The sequence below is a fragment of the Sardina pilchardus genome, chromosome 5, assembly GCF_963854185.1.
Source record: "Sardina pilchardus chromosome 5, fSarPil1.1, whole genome shotgun sequence".
NCBI classification, from domain to species: domain Eukaryota; kingdom Metazoa; phylum Chordata; class Actinopteri; order Clupeiformes; family Clupeidae; genus Sardina; species Sardina pilchardus.
This window is the reverse complement of record NC_084998.1, coordinates 33760978-33778707: the sequence shown is the minus strand read 5'-3', so window position 1 is coordinate 33778707 and position 17730 is coordinate 33760978. Positions and strand designations below refer to the sequence as shown.

Genomic DNA, 17730 nt, shown 5'->3' with positions numbered 1-17730 from the left:
CCTCTTATGTCTCAATATGTGTTATACTTTATATGTACTGATATTGTTTGTGTCTTGAACAGCGTATTTTAATTGTAAATTGTTTCCTGTTTGTAAATAATATGCACTTTGTCTGTATCATTTTTCTGTATTGCTAGAGAAATACAAACAGCCTAGGGGCCAAATTCCTTTTGAGTGTGTACTGTAGCATACTTGGCCAATAAAACATTCTGATGTCAATATGGCGAGCCTCTTGAAGGCGAAGCTTAGTCACCATCTCCTGTCACACGACTACATACGGCTTTGCTCCACTTTTAACCCATCATGACCACAGGGATGGACAACAGGAGGGGGACAATGTAATGCAGTGTGGTCCAGTTTCTTTTATTTTTATATTATTTTTTAATGTGGTTGGGGCTTGTATGCCTTTCATCTGATAGGACAGTGAAGAGTGACAGCAAGCGAGTGGGAGAGAGAGTTGGGGTGGGATTGGAAAATCACTCGGGTTGGATTCTAACCTATAGGTCCCCCGTGGTCAGTTTTACTTGGATGCAGTGGTGTAGTCTACTTGATACGCTTTACGCAGGACTACGCAGTACTGTATACCCACTTAAGGAGCATCACCATCTCAGCATACCCACTTAATATAGGCAAGGCTTTACAATTGCATGCCTCACATTCACTCATTCACACACACTTACACACCAATGGCAGAGGCTGCCGTGCGAGACGCCAATTGGCTGCACATCAGGAGCAACTTGTAGCTCAGCATCTTGCTCATGGACACCTTGACAAGGTCAGCATCTTGCTCATGGACACCTTGACAAGGTCAGCATCTTGCTCATGGACACCTTGACAAGGTCAGGCGGAGCTGGGCTTGAACTACAGTAGTTGCCCAACATCTCGAGCTCCTCAGACACCACTGCCTGCACTCACAGGTTGAGAGGATCTGTGTCATTCCATTGATAGTTCTTAGAAACAATGAGGGTGGCATCTTATGCTCTACATATATCAAACCAACTGGGCTATGAACACTGACAAATCTTATGTTTTCTGCACATGATGTCTTCAGGGATAGTTGTAGTAAGTAGCAGTCCTAAGATTGGAAAATTATTTTATTTTTCTCCAAAAAGTACACTAGGAAACGTTCATTCTTGTATGCTGAAATATGTGACAATCTTTCTATGAAACTCTGTTGATGTGTTATTGTTTAATGTTGTCCCTTGTGCATTCGCGTTGTTGGCCTACCTAGGTTACTGGCATGTTGTTTACAATTCAGAGCTGAAGCTCCATCCACAGCTCTGTTACAAACAAGCATACGCTGCCCCCTAGAGGGCATTGACATTTACCCACAAATGGCATTCCATTCACCCTGACACGATTTACACCATTTGCAGGCTTCAGAGGTCTCATTCTTAGTATTCATCCATACTTGTAATACTTTAAAGACTGCAGATAGAATTTGAGTTCCAAGAATTGTCATGTACTTGTACATCTTTGTTAAAAAGAAAGAAAGAAAGAAAGAAAGAAAGAAAGAAGGAAAGAAACAGACTACCGAGTAGTTTCTCTCTACACAACACAACACAAAGCATTTTGATGATGCATAGACATCAAACTTGCACAGAAGACAGGCTCAAGTCCCCAGATATCTCCACAATGTCAGTCTGCTCATGGCTGAAGTGCCGGTGGTTGTAGGTGAACATCTGGACGCCGTTGACAATAATCCTGTAGCATTGGGTGTCGCACACAAACATCACCTGTAATGAAGACAGACATTTCATTACTCCAACTGACCACCTCCATTTTAATTAGCACAAAATTAGAATATTGTCATTATTAAATTCTATGGTTGTCCTTCTTTAATCAGTTTTGTCCTTCAAATGAATGACAGCAAATTGATATGACAGTATAATACTGTACAAAGTTACTGTCCTTGCGTTGTTTTCTTGATTAACAGATTACTTGTTTGGTCTATCAAATGTCAGAAAATGTCAATCAGCATTACCCAAAGCCCAACATGACGTCCTAAAATGCATTTTTCTTTTAAAGTTACTCAAACCAAATAGATTAATCGATAACCAAAATAGTTGTTGATTAATTTAATAGTCCGATGCTAATCGATAAATTGTTGTAGGCCTAATGATAAATAATACATCATAATAAATAATGATAATACATAATATCATAAAATTAAAAAATTAAATAATAGTTTCTTAAAATGTTTATCAATCCGATATATTGATTACCAACATAGTTGCCAATTAACTTAATGCGATGAATGAATTGCTGCAGCCCCAATGATGAATATTTCAGCTGAGTTTAGTTCCATGAACAGGCAGACCTACCGTGAATGGCTGTCCGCAGTGGAAAGGCATCCCCCCAGACCTTTCCTCGGCTCCCCACTTATTATTCAGGTGACTATTGCGTACCACTGTGTTTTCTTTGAACCTGGGGTTGAAGTGGAGGGCTATGCCCGAGTTGAACCGCAGGTTGATGCAGAAGCTGGAATGAGATTTAGAGTTTGGTTTAATCACCATGACCCGGACTTTCTATTTTATTTTTTATTTTTATTTTGTTTTGGTGTGCAGTCTCAAGCCCAGCCCAGCTTGGATGTAGATGAGTTGGTGTTGAGTATAACGGTAGTTAGCTTATGTGTGAGTGTTAAACCCCGGTCTTGATGCATTTCTGGCCATTTTTTACATACAGTAGATCTCTGTATCTCAAAATCACTGTTGTCGGTACCATAAAAAAAAAAGAAAAAAACATTGCTACCTAGCTCAAGTAGCTGCAGTCAACAGTTACAGTAGAATAGCCAGGCAACTACAGTGCTATACTATGGGGGGCATGATGTTAAATATGCTCCCAGACTGGAGCACTTTAGCTGCCTGGCTGCTCTATAGTAGCTGTTGGCAAGGATGGACAAAAATGCATCAAAATGTATTTTTAAATTAATTATCAAACACCCTAATTTTAAGCGTATCAAAATAAACTACAAAATGCATAGCCACATCATGTATCAAAATAAAATACTGTATTTTTGTATTTTGAAAGTACTCTGTGACAGTGTTTCAGACATGCCATTACTTGCAAACAATCACAAAACTGGTTCCATGTGTTCCAATTGGATGAGTAAAGTTCTCAAGAAACTGGAAATTGCAATGATGCACTTTTGCATATTATAAATGACATGTACCAATTCATCACAGTTCACGTCATCCCTTGTATCCCTTATGCAAACTACAGTAGGACATCTGAGTGAGTTCTACCACAATGCTTGGCTAAGTTCTCACAAAAACCTTTTGCATACCATGCAGAATATTACCCAGTCACAAAATGTTTGCCTAGCTAAGTACATACCTGGCAGCTTGTTGGTTTGGGACACCCTGAATGGTGATGTTCTTACCAGGATACAATCCACCTTGAATAACAGTCTTGTATGGCACAGTCTGCGTAAAATTAGTAAATATATAAATAGATGCAATCTGTTCTCCCTTTTCACAGGCAATCATGGGACAACAGAGGCATGGAGCAAAGCATCTGGACTGTGACATGCCTTGGGGTGCATTAGTTTAATTATTCACTAATCATTTATTAAAATTATTTAATTAAAAAAATCCTAAATATCAAAATGTTAAAAACAAAAATATTTATCTAAATGTTTTTCTACTGCTGGTTTGGTGTGGATCTGCATTTTGTTGTCCTGGTAGGGACAGCTATATTGAATTTAGTTTTGTATGAAATACATCAAAAAAGCTCCTGACTCTGAATGGTTAGTAGTGAGTGCATTGTTGGTTCAGAGCAGTGGGAGAGCTATCAGGTATAACAAGCTCTTACGTAGGCCTTGGGAGGACTGTAGGGCGGGGGAGCCTGTCAAGACAAAACAACGGCATCATATCATTATTCCCTTTTGGACAATGGCACTATGAGACTTGATGTGATACATACTGTAGGCTTTGTGCTAAAACATCCAGAATGACAGAGATAATAGCAAATGTACTGTAGATGAGTTCTTAAACTGTCTTAGTTCTAACAGTGAAGCTACACCAGGCGCTGTAACTGAGGTGCTCCATTCGCGATGCGTAAAATCCATTTTATAAGACTAGTCTATCTTTTCCGAATATACAGTACGCGCCGCTATCACATCTGGGGTAGCTACTTCCGTTGATTATAATGAAAACGAACTTGTTGCAGCAGATGCAACGCGAATGGAACGTCTCAGTTCTGCGCCTGGTGTAGCTCCCCTGTAGGTCCACCCACCATTTGGAAGGCAGTGTGGGCAGCAGCAGCAGCAGCAGCTCTTTGGGAGAAGTGCGCTTTATTTCTCCCCCTGCGGCCCTGCTCAGAACACAACAGATGAGGCCATTGGTTACGTGAGAGGATCATTTACAGCTACTTACATTACAACAATAACCATTATAATCACAATAGTAATATGTAATAACAATAATAACCAGTACTATCAATAATAGTCATAGTCATAATAATCACAATAATCATACATTTAATTTCATTAGCGCTTTTCAGTTTTCACATACAGTACTGTAGGTTCATAACAACAGACAAGGTACATGAACAAGGAACACTGATTTGGTGTTTATAGTTGTGACACTAGACATAATATACTGTAAGGTGACAAACACTCACGGATTTTGGATGACTTTGAATGACTTGAAACACTGAACACTGAGTAGGATTAGGAGGACTCTGAAGAGGAGGAGGACCCTGAAGTGGAGAACATGAAAAAAGGCAGTCCTACGTGACTTTGGACATGTCAAACTGCGTGCTGTGGAACCATGGCAAAGCAATACCGTATAATCCAGGGTTCCCACTGTACTGAACACCAGATGTAAAATTCCATGACTTTTTCCTGACAAAAATCTTAACAAATCTTCACATCACAGCAGAGTTCTGTCAACCTGTACAAATATGCGGACGATACAACCATCATAAAGGGCCGTTCACAACAAGAACGATAACGATAACTAGAACGATAACGATAAAAGCGTCCACACTGGCCAACGATAAGAAAAGTCTCTCCTCATGTTAATGAATGTGATGGCTAGAATATTATGGGTTCTGATTGGCTGTTAGCTTTTTATCGTTCTCAAAATCGCTCTGAAAGTGATCAGCAACGATATCGTTCTTCATGTCGTTATCGTTATAGTTTATGTGTGAAAGTTGTCATTCATATTAACGAGAGCGATATTTATTTATAGTTATCGTTATCGTTATCGCTCTTGGTGTGAACGGCCCTTAAGACTCATCACCAACGACCAAGAAACTGAATACCGTGCACAGATCAACCAAGCAGTGACCTGGTGCACAGACCACAACCTCCAACTCAACACATCAAAAACAAAAGAACTCATCGTCGACATACGGTAAGACGCCAGCCATCCCCCAAAACTCCTGTGCTCACTGAAGGTGAACCCATCTCCATCACTGACACATTCAAACTCCTTGGGACCCACATCAGCAATAACCTCAAATGGAAAATCAACTCAGAGTAAGGTCCCACCTCCTGCTCCCCTTCTACACAGCCATCATTGAAAGCATCCTCACCACATCCATCACAGTCTGGTTTGGCAGTCTCGACACACTCTCCCAGAAGAAACTTCAGCGCATCATTAACAGAGCATCCAAAGTCATTGGCTCACCCCTAACATCTCTTTTTTTTTTTTAAAGTATATTTTTTGGGCTTTTATGCCTTTAATGGGACAGGACAGTGTAGAAAGACAGGAAGCGAGTGGGAGAGAGTTGGGGTGGGATCCGGAAAGGACCACGGGGCGGGAATGGAACCCGGGTCGCCGGCGTGCGGTGTAGGTGCCCCAGCCAGTCGCGCCACGACTGGGGCCACCCCTACCATCTCTTGAGTCACTCCATCACAAATAGACACTACGCAGGGCACACAAGATCATCTCTGACCTCACCCACACACTACGCCTTCCAGCTACTGCCCTCTTGGAGGCGTCACAGGACAATCCCCTCCAGAACAACCCGCTTCAAAAACACTTTTATTCCCACAGCAATACACTTCTTGAACTCCAAACGCTGAGGACTGCTATGGATTAGTATGACCCTTATGTATTTATGTATCTACAGTATGTTGTATGTATCATGTATGAATGTGTCTGTGCTATATGTTATAAAACATGATTTAGAAAAATTCATTCATGCATTTATCTCTAGCAGGGTTGATTACTGCAATGGACTGTTCACAGGCCTTCCTAAAAAGACTATCAAACAGCTTCAGGTGATTCAAAATGCAGCAGCTAGGGTTCTCACAAAAACAAAAAGAACTGAGCACATTACTCCAATTCTTAAATCTCTGCACTGGCTTCCAGTAAGTCACAGAATTGACTTTAAAGCACTGCTGCTTGTTTATAAATCAGTAAATGGAGCAGGACCTAAATACCTACAGTATCAGACATGTTTCAGCAGTACACACACCTTCTCGTCCTCTCAGGTCTCAGGAGAAAAACCTGTTAGTAAAACCCGCTGTTAGAACTAAACATGGTGAAGCAGCTTTTAGCTGCTATGCAGCTCAGCTTTGGAACCAACTTCCGGATGACATTAAAAAGGCCCCAACTGCAGCCAGTTTTAAATCCAGACTTAAGACAAAATTGTTCTCAGATGCTTTCTGCTAAATGTCTTTTAATTATTCCACCTTGAGTCTTTTATGCTTTCTGTACAAATCTTTATTTTTAAATGATGTTATGCTTATGTTTCCTTATAAGTTTCATTTTGTCTTGGAAATTGAAACCTGATGTGTGTGATCCCTCAACATGCCGGAGAATTGCACTCATGGTGAGTAGTACTAGTTTGTTCCTTTTAAGTACTACGTTCTGCCCCTGGTTGGGCAAAGGGAGATTCAGGTGAGTTTTTGTTGGGTGGTAGTCAGCGTCAGGGACGGCTGAGCTATCGGCCCTGGACATTAAGGTCTCCCCAGTAAGAAAGGAAATATTGTGTGCGCACAGATGGGCCTAGCCTACGTCAACGAATCTCCAAAGAGTAGCAACAGCTCTGGGTGTTTGAGAAGGATCACTATCACTGGTTTGCTAAATTAGACTCTGGCAAAGTCTATCTGTTAAAAACAGACCTGTCTTCTAGTTATTCCACCTTAAGTCTTTTATGTTAATTATTACATTGCATGTCAATGCAATGTACTGTTATCACTGTTCTTCTTCTTATAATTATTATTATATCTTCCGACCAAAATCAACGATCAAAGGCTCTAGAACCACTGAACCGTTTGACGTCATTCAAGCACTCCTACAAAGGTCTCGAAACGGAGATTTGTTCTATTATTTTTTCACATTTGTGAACTTTATACTTTTTGAGATATTTACGATAAAAGATTTAAAAATTCCCATAGAGTTAACGTTGAGACCCTTTGGCGGTAAAGATTAACTGTTATGTCAGTGCTCAGCTGTCAGTAATCAAGGATCTTTGATCCAAATGCCACCGCTGTAACAGCTATGAAAACATTCTACCATGCCACTGCTGTAGGCTAAACCAGGACGTTATCGTCTTGTCTCCTGCTACTCCTTACTTGATTTGTTTATCGTTACAGTAACCGGTTTGCTCTCGGTAACGTTATCAACAGCTAAAGACAATCTAACCTAACGTCAACGTAAACACTGTATTTAGCTAACGACAAGCAAGTTACTAGCAAGTTACAAGCAACTAGTTGCACGATTTAGGTTCAAGCCTTCTTACAGTCGTTTCTAGTACAAACTGCATTGCTATCATTTCACGTTTGTTTGTTAGCACGCTAGTCGTTTCAGCTATAGGACTTGCCAGCCAGGCATTCATTTAAAACTTTCGGCATCATTCACAAATTAAAAACCTTTGTTAACAGCGTATTGTAGGCTACATTCCTATTAGGACAATCACACACCTGGAAATACTTCGAAGAACATACTAGCTCATCCTAGCTAATATGTGTATCCTACATAAAATATCCTACATTGCTAGATATCCTACCTGTTGCTGCATCATCGTTTGGCGTTGTTTGAGATTGTAGCCTATTCCGTGTTCCAATGGTGTCTAAATCTATAGCCTATGGCCTACTTTTAACCTGCATTAGTATATGAAGGCTATGTAAGCTATCCTACCAGTCGTCACTGTAGGCTACTAAAGTGTCAGCTCTTGCAACTCGTTTTAAGTAGGCAACTTCATTTCAGTCTTTTAAAGAGTTATTTTCCAAAATAGCCTATATCCAAAATTTTGATGCATTTTCATAAATCACTTTTTAAATGTGACTTTCCAAGTAATTTCAGTGGAATTGTAATTGGGTTATTGTTATTTATCTATTCTTCTGTGTAGCCTAGTTGTCTTTTAAACTATAGGCCTAATACAATGTTTTACACAGTCAGCAACCTTTTTGCATTTACATGCAATGGTAATTCCTTCCATGGAATTACATTTTCTAGTTCTTTATTGCTTTCTTTTTATTTTTTATTTTATTATTATTACTATTATTATTGTTATTACTCTTTGCTCATCTATGCTTTTATCTGCTATTACTGTTTGGTTTTTGTTTATGTAAAGCACATTGAATGACCTCTGTGTATGAAATGCGCTATATAAATAAACTTGACTTGACTTGACTTGACTTGACTATATGTTAATGTAGCCCAATGTTGGAACCTGTACCAAGAGCAGTACTGATAACAAATTCCACCAGCCTGGCTGTGTGGTCATTAAAATAAAATAAAATCAAGATTTTAAGATTATCTGATGAGATTCTCTTGTAGTGTGTGGTGTGTTAAGAGTCAAAATTCTCCCGACAATTGCCTCGGAAAACGTTCGGTGAAGATAATCATAAATATTCAACATGTTCAATATTTGTGACTGGAATTCCTGTAGTATGTGGTGGGGTGTTCCAAGGGCAGCCGAGAAAGATTTTTTATCTTCATGTGTGGGTTCTCTCACAGATAAACAATCGGTTGAGATTTATAAAAATCTTTATGTGTGTAAGAATACTTCTTAAGAGATCAGATGTCAGCAGTCATTAAGATGTCAGCCTTGAAGTTTCTATTCCTACCAATCAAAATGCTTACAGCGGGATTCTGGAACACAACTGAATGTATCTCCACTCCTCCATCGATGAAGATGCTTTGGACCCTGGTGGCAGAGATGCGATGCTTGTACTCCATGAAGTGGGCACCATTCACAATGATCTGGTGGAATGGATGGAGAAACACTATTGAATAACACTATTGAATACATGATGCAGTAGTTTGTTACCATTAAAAAAATGTGTGCATTTTGAAGACAATGTTATATTCTAACCGAATAGGAGTCATGGTTGACCAAGAATATCACGGTGAAATTGGCCCCGAGGGGAATTGGTGATGGGCTTTTGCGTTCTTCACTGCCCCAATTTGTTCCTTGCAAGGTGTTACACACAACGTAACTTGATCCGCCATATCGTGGGTTGAAGTGGAGGGCTCTGTCTGAGCCGCACATTAAGTCCACCTGAAATCTGATTGGACATGCAGAATAACACAAAATAAAATGCTGTCATTCATGTCATCCTAAATGTGTGTCCGCTCAAGAATATAAAACTTGCTGTGCACTATTATAAAGGCCTCATATAGACCACAAACGTGGCTGCTGCATGTCAGATGAATTACCTGTTCGTTTTCATTTCGGAACCCATGTCAACAGGTTAGAGCGTGTGCATCACTGCCTGCATGACCTGCACATCTCAGGTGCGGGCGAGATGTCTTAGTAGGAGGATTGGTCGCAGCACCACTGCATCAGAGCTGTTTCTGGTGTGAATGTAGGCTATAAAACGCCACGCAGCAGCCACGTAACATGCAACGCATATGCCAAGTCTGTGGTCTGAACGACCCCTTAGACCAGCTTCACACAATGTCTCTACTCTGAGGTACATTGGAATTGAACAGGTCAAACCTCCCTGTCGGGGAGATGATGTGAATGCCTTATTCTTGAGGAAAGAAGCATTTTGGACTTATTGGCCCCAAGGGGCATGAACGAGGATTTTGATCTGTTCTTTCTATAACCGATGTTGGACTACTTTCGGATGAGCTGCGTCTGTTCAAACTTCTCAGAAAAACTATTTTGACAATCCTGTTAACACCTTCAATCAAGTGTGGTCATGTGGCCACTATGAGTATGAATAGGTGTCGTTTCACTTAGTATGTCACGGTTTCCATCAATCAACAGCTCAAATAACATAATTTAGGGTGCTGTTCAAATCTAAATATAATTTTGGTTGCAGTTTGGTTTGGTTTCTCTTGCTTCAGCTTTAGTTTCAACAACATCTAAATACATTGTATTAACTAAATTAAAATATATAAAAACATGTCTGTCAAACATAATAGCCTATCTAAGCTACATAACTTTGATTTAAGCCAAAAAAAATTGTGCAATATGCCAGATAGTATGTCATGTTTTTTCTTTTTCTGCTGGATTCACTTGGGCTAGATTGTCCTCGTTGTGCCCTGAGCTTCCAAAAACTCCTCACATCTTAGCTGTCACAGGCACAAGTATGCCCCCAGAATACTATTAGATAGGATAGGCCTACCAGTGTGGGTAAACCCAGCCTGATCTGCCGGCAATTTGGATTTCGCCCTGCTGCTCAGGCTGGAAACATGCACATCTATCTCTACTGCTTACTGTCCCCATCTTCTGGGCCCAATCATAAACTAGCTTATCCAAAAGGCGCACCTGGATCGTTGGTCTGATTTGTTGAAGGACTATCCAAAAGCCTTGACATGGGATATTTTCCACAAACAAGATGTGACAGTAATCTGAGCACTGCATATAGGAGGGACTATCATTCATAAACAGCCCACGGCCAACCCTCTTTATCGGCCTGAGCACGCTAATGCCACTACTACAAGATACATTTCTAAAGCCTGATACCAGAGAGGGTTAAAGGCAGGGTGGGAATTTCGTCATTCTAGGGGCAAGGCCATTTGGCCTTCACCTTCTTTTTTTTTTTAGGGGCACCAAGGCCACATGATAGGGCACAAAGGCCACTGAGTAAAATTCGATGGTTTTACATTTCAGGGTTATCTCGACACAAATACATAGACCCGCTAGCCGCTGTAGGCTTTGAGAAACACTAACACAGCCTCAAACTTCTTTAAGTTGTGGCCCAATCATGGCAGACTTCGGGGTCATAGGGCCCATCTACACATACCTCACCCCACCCCCCATCAAATCATCATTATGATTATCATATCACAATTAGTATTATGCTATATTGTTAGACATGCACTTTCACTTCAAAGCAGTCAATGTTTGTGCCAAAATTGTTTACAAAAAGTTTGTGAAAACTATGCACATCAGGGGTGTGCTTTACTAATGTAAGATAGGCTATATAATTACAATAGTTCATTCTTTCGCATGTTTGCATGAGATACTTCTGAAAACAACAGCAAATATGAGTACCATTGTTTTGGGATGTTTCCCTCATGGAAGCATCATAAGCCGTTTTCAGACAGGTTTCTGTACATTCTGTGATAATTACCTGCCACAAATCAAATACGGGACGATTCCGTATTATACTGAATGGTTGGCAACCCTAAGTCAGGGGCATAAAGGCCACTGTGGCCTTATGATGGGTTCAGGGGGCATCAAGGCCAAAGTGTAGGGCAACGGCGGCCATGGCCTCATGGCCTTGGTATAATTCCCACCCTGGTTAAAGGCATAGACCTCTGAAGTTCGCCTACAAAAAGGATCGAAAGCTGCCATGTTTGCCCATATAAGGAAATCCATGAGTTAATTGAGGCTAACTGCCTGCTATAGACCTCTGAAGTTCGCCTACAGAAAAACTACCATCTTTGCCCAAATAAGGAGATCCGGTATCTTGAGATTTTATCAATGGGAAAATAACATGGGGATTTTCAATTATCGCACCTGTTAAACTCTCGCGGGGATGATGACATTGGAAACTGAACCAATTTTATATGCGTTTTGAATCTGATAATAGTAAGGACTGCTATGCTGTTTTAGACAATGTAAAGTTTACATTGTCTAAAACAGCACAGTAGTCCCTACTGTTATCAGATTTTTCCATTCGGCCCTCTTGGTAGCTACTGAAGTTGAATAGCCGTGCCAGGGTGTAGCCGCTACACCCTATGGCATAATACAGTTATAATCCTAGTAAGTGCCATACCTTTCCGCACTGGGAAGCACTCTCCCAGTGACAGTAATGGTCTTTCCTTCATGAAGACCACCCTTGACAACACCATTAAATGGTAGTCTCTGTGGAGGAAGAATCGACTGTTAGGCTACAGCTTCAACTAAGGTTCGACTATGGACAATTTCATTTTACCATTTACAATGTACGTCTACATTTCGGTAGGAATCCAGGCACAGGGTTCACACGCTTAATCAAATGAATTCCATGACTTATTATAGATTTTTTTGTTTGTTTGTTTTACTTCTTTGCAGCGGGATATGAATATGCATATAGTAGGCTATGCATGTAGCCTATGTACAGAGCAAGTAGCCTACGTTAGTAGTTTAAAACTACTACAACAAAATTCCCTGATATTCCATGATTTCCAAGGGTTCCATGACCCGTGCATGAGAACCCTGCATGCAACATGAATTTGTGACAATCACGTTTAATTTTGCTCTACGGCCTAAGACATGACATATGGTGCAGATGATCTTTGCTTAACATAATGGCGCAAATTGTTAGTCGTTTTCTCTTTACGCATTACAGGGCCAAAATTAATGTTTAAAATGGATCAAATTAAACTTCGCCGAATAGCAAAGTAGGCTATGTCGATTCTAGGCCCTACTATCAGTCGTATTCAAACACACTTAATTTCGTATTCAAGTTATGTAGGTTACTCACTGGACTCTGGTAAGATTGCTGATACATTCTTCAACGTTCAGTCGTTCTTAGGACTATGAGGATTCGCAGAGCAGCAGGGACTTCCTAAAGAACAGAGAAGCTGTGAAACATATGACGCACCTTACCCCGAACAAACAGCTCCAACTAAGTTTCGATTTCTCGGTTAACATGCACTGAATTGGACCGTCGCCACATCACTCCCATTTCTGGCATTAGCCTACACGATGGGTTCCCGTTATCTGATAAGTTACTATCCCAGACAGCATATTTACAGTAACACCTGTCTTTGAGGGGCGGCGGCACGCACACCCAACACAAACATACACCTTGACCGCATTTCGTTCTATGTGCTAACACAACTACACAAAGTTAGAGTCACTGCTACTCGATGTTGCAAGGCAACTAATTGCACGATGTTGCATGGAGAAAATATATTTCTCCGCTTGCGCGTCGTGGCTAACAACGCCCCTTAGCTGCTCTAAAATCAGTGCAGACCACGGCTTCTCGGGGCTTATTGCTCCCCTAGGAAGCGCACTCTGAGATATGGCTTGGCCAGCGTGGTAAAGTTGGTTTTATATTGGATGTTGGATATTCGACTATTCGAAAGACCTATTCAGCACTGACTACGAGGGACAAATGTGTGTCAAACTAACGTGCACGTGTTACTACAAGGCATAACACAAAGCTTCAATTGTCAAAAAAACTTATTTTGATTTTTAATGTTGATACATGCTTTTTAATCTATTCTGCAACTTCATTTTTTGACTTACCCATGTCAAACCACATACTGTAGGGTGAATTCAGTTAACTGCCCCACACATACACAAAACTTCTTTTCTCCAAAAAACAACCTTTGATTTCATACTTTTAAATGTTCAAATGCTATAAATCTATTGTGCGGTCTGACCTTTTGACCTACACATGTCAAAACACATATGGTGAACTCAGCTAACTCTCCTACACATAACACAAAGCTTAATTTCTAAAAAAAAAAACACTGTTTGATTTTATATATTTTTTAATGTAAAAACCATGCTTGAAATGCTTTAAATCTATTCTGCGGCTGGACCTTTTCGCCTACCCATGTCAAAACACATCTGATTATCTCAACTAACTGCCCCACACATAACACAAAACTTTTTTTCCCCAAAAACCCACCCTTTGATTTTTTACCATTTTTTAATGTGAAAAAAAGGCTATAAATCTATTCTGCGGCTTGACCTTTTCGCCTACCCATGTCAAAACACATCTGATGATCTCAACTAACTGCCCCACACATAACACATAGCTTTTTTCCCCCAAAAACCTACCCTTTGATTTTATTTATTTTTTTAATGTGAAAAAAAGGCTGTAAATCTATTCTGCGGCTTGACCTTTTCGCCTACCCATGTCAAAACACATCTGATTATCTCAACTAACTGCCCCACACATAACAAAAACTTTTTTCCCCCAAAACCCACCCTTTGATTTTTTACCATTTTTTAATGTGAAAAAAGGCTAAAAATCTATTCTGCGGGTGGCCTTTTCGCCTACCCATGTCAAAACACATCTGATGATCTCAACTAACTGCCCCACACATAACACAAAGCTTTTTTCCCCAAAAAACCTACCCTTTGATTTTATATATTTTTTTAATGTGGAAAAAAAGGCTGTAAATCTATTCTGCGGCTTGACCTTTTCGCCTACCCATGTCAAAACACATCTGATTACCTCAACTAACTACCCCACACATAACACAAAGCTTTTTTTCCCCAAAAAACCCACCCTTTGATTTTACACCATTTTTTATAAGTGAAAAAAGGCTATAAATCTATTCTGCGGCTTGACCTTTTCGCCTACCCATGTCAAAACACATCTGATTACCTCAACTAACTGCCCCACACATAACACAAAGCATTTTTCCCCCAAAACCCACCCTTTGATTTTTTACCATTTTTTAATGTGAAAAAAGGCTATAAATCTATTCTGCGGCTTGACATTTTCGCCTACCCATGTCAAAACACATCTGATGATCTCAACTAACTGCTCCACACATAACACAAAGCTTTTTTTCCCCAAAAACCCACCCTTTGATTTCATATTTTTTTTAATGTGAGAAAAAGGCTGTAAATCTATTCTGCGGCTTGACCTTTTCGCCTACCCATGTCAAAACACATCTGATTACCTCAACTAACTGCCCCACACATAACACAAAGCTTTTTTTCCCCAAAAAACCCACCCTTTGATTTTATACCATTTTTTATAAGTGAAAAAAAGCTATAAATCTATCCTGTGGCTTGACCTTTTCGCCTACCCATGTCAAAACACATCTGATTATCTCAACTAAATGCCCAACGCATAACACAAAGCTTTTTTTCCCAAAAAACCCACCCTTTGATTTTATACCATTTTTTATGTGGAAAAAGGCTATAAATCTATTCTGCGGCTTGACCTTTTTGCCTACCCATGTCAAAACACATCTGATTACCTCAACTAACTGCCCCACACATAACACAAAGCATTTTTTCCCCAAAAACCCACCCTTTGATTTTTTACCATTTTTTAATGTGAAAAAAAGGCTATAAATCTATTCTGCGGCTTGACCTTTTCGCCTACCCATGTCAAAACACATCTAATGATCGGCCCCGGCAGTGGCGCGACTGGCTGGGGCACCTGCACCGTATGCCGGCGACCCGGGTTCGATTCCCGCCCCGTGGTCCTTTCCGGATCCCACCCTAACGCTCTCTCCCATTCACTTCCTGTCTCTCTTCACTATCCTATCATTAAAAAAGGCATAAAAGCCCAAAAAATATACTTTCAAAAAAAAAACCACATCTGATGATCTCAACTAACTGCCCCACACATAACACAAAGCTTGTTTTCCCCAAAAACCCACCCTTTGATTTTATACCATTTTTTATAAGTGAAAAAAGGCTGTAAATCTATCCTGTGGCTTGACCTTTTTCGCCTACGCATGTCAAAACACATCTGATTATCTCAACTAACTGCCCCACACATAACACAAAGCTTTTTTTCTCCAAAAACCCACCCTTTGATTTGATACCATTTTTTTATGTGAGAAAAGGCTATAAATCTATTCTGCGGCTTGACCTTTTCGCCTACCTATGTCAAAACACATCTGATTACCTCAACTAACTGCCCCACACATAACACAAAGCATTTTTTCCCAAAAACCCCACCCTTTGATTTTTTACCATGTTTTTATGTGAGAAAAGGCTATAAATCTATTCTGCGGCTTGACCTTTTCGCCTACCTATGTCAAAACACATCTGATTACCTCAACTAACTGCCCCACACATAACACAAAGCATTTTTTTCCCAAAAACCCCACTCTTTGATTTTTTACCATGTTTTAAAGAGGAATAATGCAGGATTGGCGATTTCATCTCTGGTTTCAGTTTCGTTTTTCGTTTTTGCTCGTTTTATGCTTGCATATTTCTCTGCAGAGCTTCCCCGACAGCTTTAGCGTGTATATTTATACATATATAGGCTATATATAAATATGTAAATGGCAAGCGTGGTTCTTCTTGTTCCTTTCGCGTCTCTGACTTCCAGATGTAAACAGCAAACGATCGTTTATCAGAAAGTTGCAAGGTTGTAATAGCGGAGAGGGACACTAGGGGCGGGAGGAAATGTGACTGTTTTTCGATAAAACTGGTCAGTCAAGCAAAACTTGCTGAGAGTGACTGCGCAGAAGCAACTGACAAGGTTATGGAAACAACAAAACCAGATATAAATTTATGGTACAATACAATACAACAGGTTATGGAAATGGAAAAAATTACATTAATAACCAGGAACGGCTCTGAAACATGGAATAGATTATACCCAAAACACATAATAATTCAAATGCATAAGTACTTTGGGGAGAAGGTATAGAATAGATAGGTCCACACCACACATTTTCACCACACCTACACACTTACACACACATGCACACAACACTGAGGAATAAGCTACTTCAAGTATTTGTTTTATTACTATTATTATTCTTTTTCATTATTATTTCCAGTTTTTGCTTTGTCTGGTCTTGTCCTTTTTTCCTCATTATTTTTTTTTTATTTTTTTTTTTTATTGCCAAAAATATCATCAATAACATGAAATAACATGTTACATATAAACACACACAAACAATTGTACTTACTGAAACCCCTCTTGTCTTGTCTTGTTTTTTTTATTTTTTAATTTTTTTTGGACAGTCATGAATGTATGTCTACTTTGTTTTCCCCAAAATCTGTTATTTTTTGTCTTCTACCCTCTGTATGGCATGTACATGTTATTGTCTTATGTGTTCATCAAATAAGAATTAAAGTAACAAAAAACAGGTGTACCCAAGCAGCAAGCACATACAGTAGCCCCCCAACACACAAATCAGGTCATGAGCACTCGCTTGTCACACACACATACACACACACATATACTGTACACAGCCTGTGACACAGCCATAAATCGCTGTCATCAACAGAACTCATTTACAATAGGTAACGATTTTTATGCAAAACGCAATTTTATGACTATGAAAAAGTTGCATAGGGTCTCTTTAATGGTCATGTAGGCATGTAGGCAAGCCTTGTAGTAACACATGCACGTTGGTTTGACACAAATTTGTCCCTCGTAGTCAGTGCTGAATAGGTTTTTCGAATGTGTCGAATATCCAACATCCAATATAAAACCAACTTTACCACGCTGTCATAGCCTTGTTATGAGAATGCAGATCAACCTAAACCATATGAATTGCCTCTGCGAGAAAACTCAATGTCAATGAGCTAGGCTGTGTAGCTGTAGGCTCTGGCTCTAGTCGTAATCCCCATAGGCCCAATAGAAAACCCAGAAATGTACCCTAAAGCTGTATTGCAGAAATGTCTTCTATAGGCCTAGTGGATGGAATTCAACTGGGTTGCCTA

At 39.9% G+C, this 17730-nt stretch overlaps 1 protein-coding gene across 2 annotated transcripts; it reads right to left on the bottom strand.

Moving 5' to 3' along the window:
• Positions 1-1076: 1076 nt before the first annotated feature.
• Positions 1077-13155, bottom strand: LOC134080753 (galectin-9-like). 2 transcript variants are annotated; one of them, XM_062537349.1, is made up of 10 exons: positions 12827-13153; positions 12137-12225; positions 9277-9469; positions 9045-9164; positions 4624-4701; positions 4237-4314; positions 3814-3846; positions 3337-3425; positions 2325-2481; positions 1077-1736 (listed from the first exon to the last, which is right to left on the bottom strand). In XM_062537349.1, the coding sequence occupies exons 1-10, from the start codon at positions 12851-12853 to the stop codon at positions 1590-1592; spliced, it is 1011 nt and encodes a 336-aa protein (XP_062393333.1). In that variant the 5' UTR covers positions 12854-13153; the 3' UTR covers positions 1077-1589. The 2 variants fall into 2 exon arrangements, with proteins under 2 accessions (XP_062393333.1, XP_062393334.1); XM_062537350.1 differs by lacking the exon at positions 4624-4701 and having other exon boundaries at positions 12827-13155.
• Positions 13156-17730: the final 4575 nt, after the last annotated feature.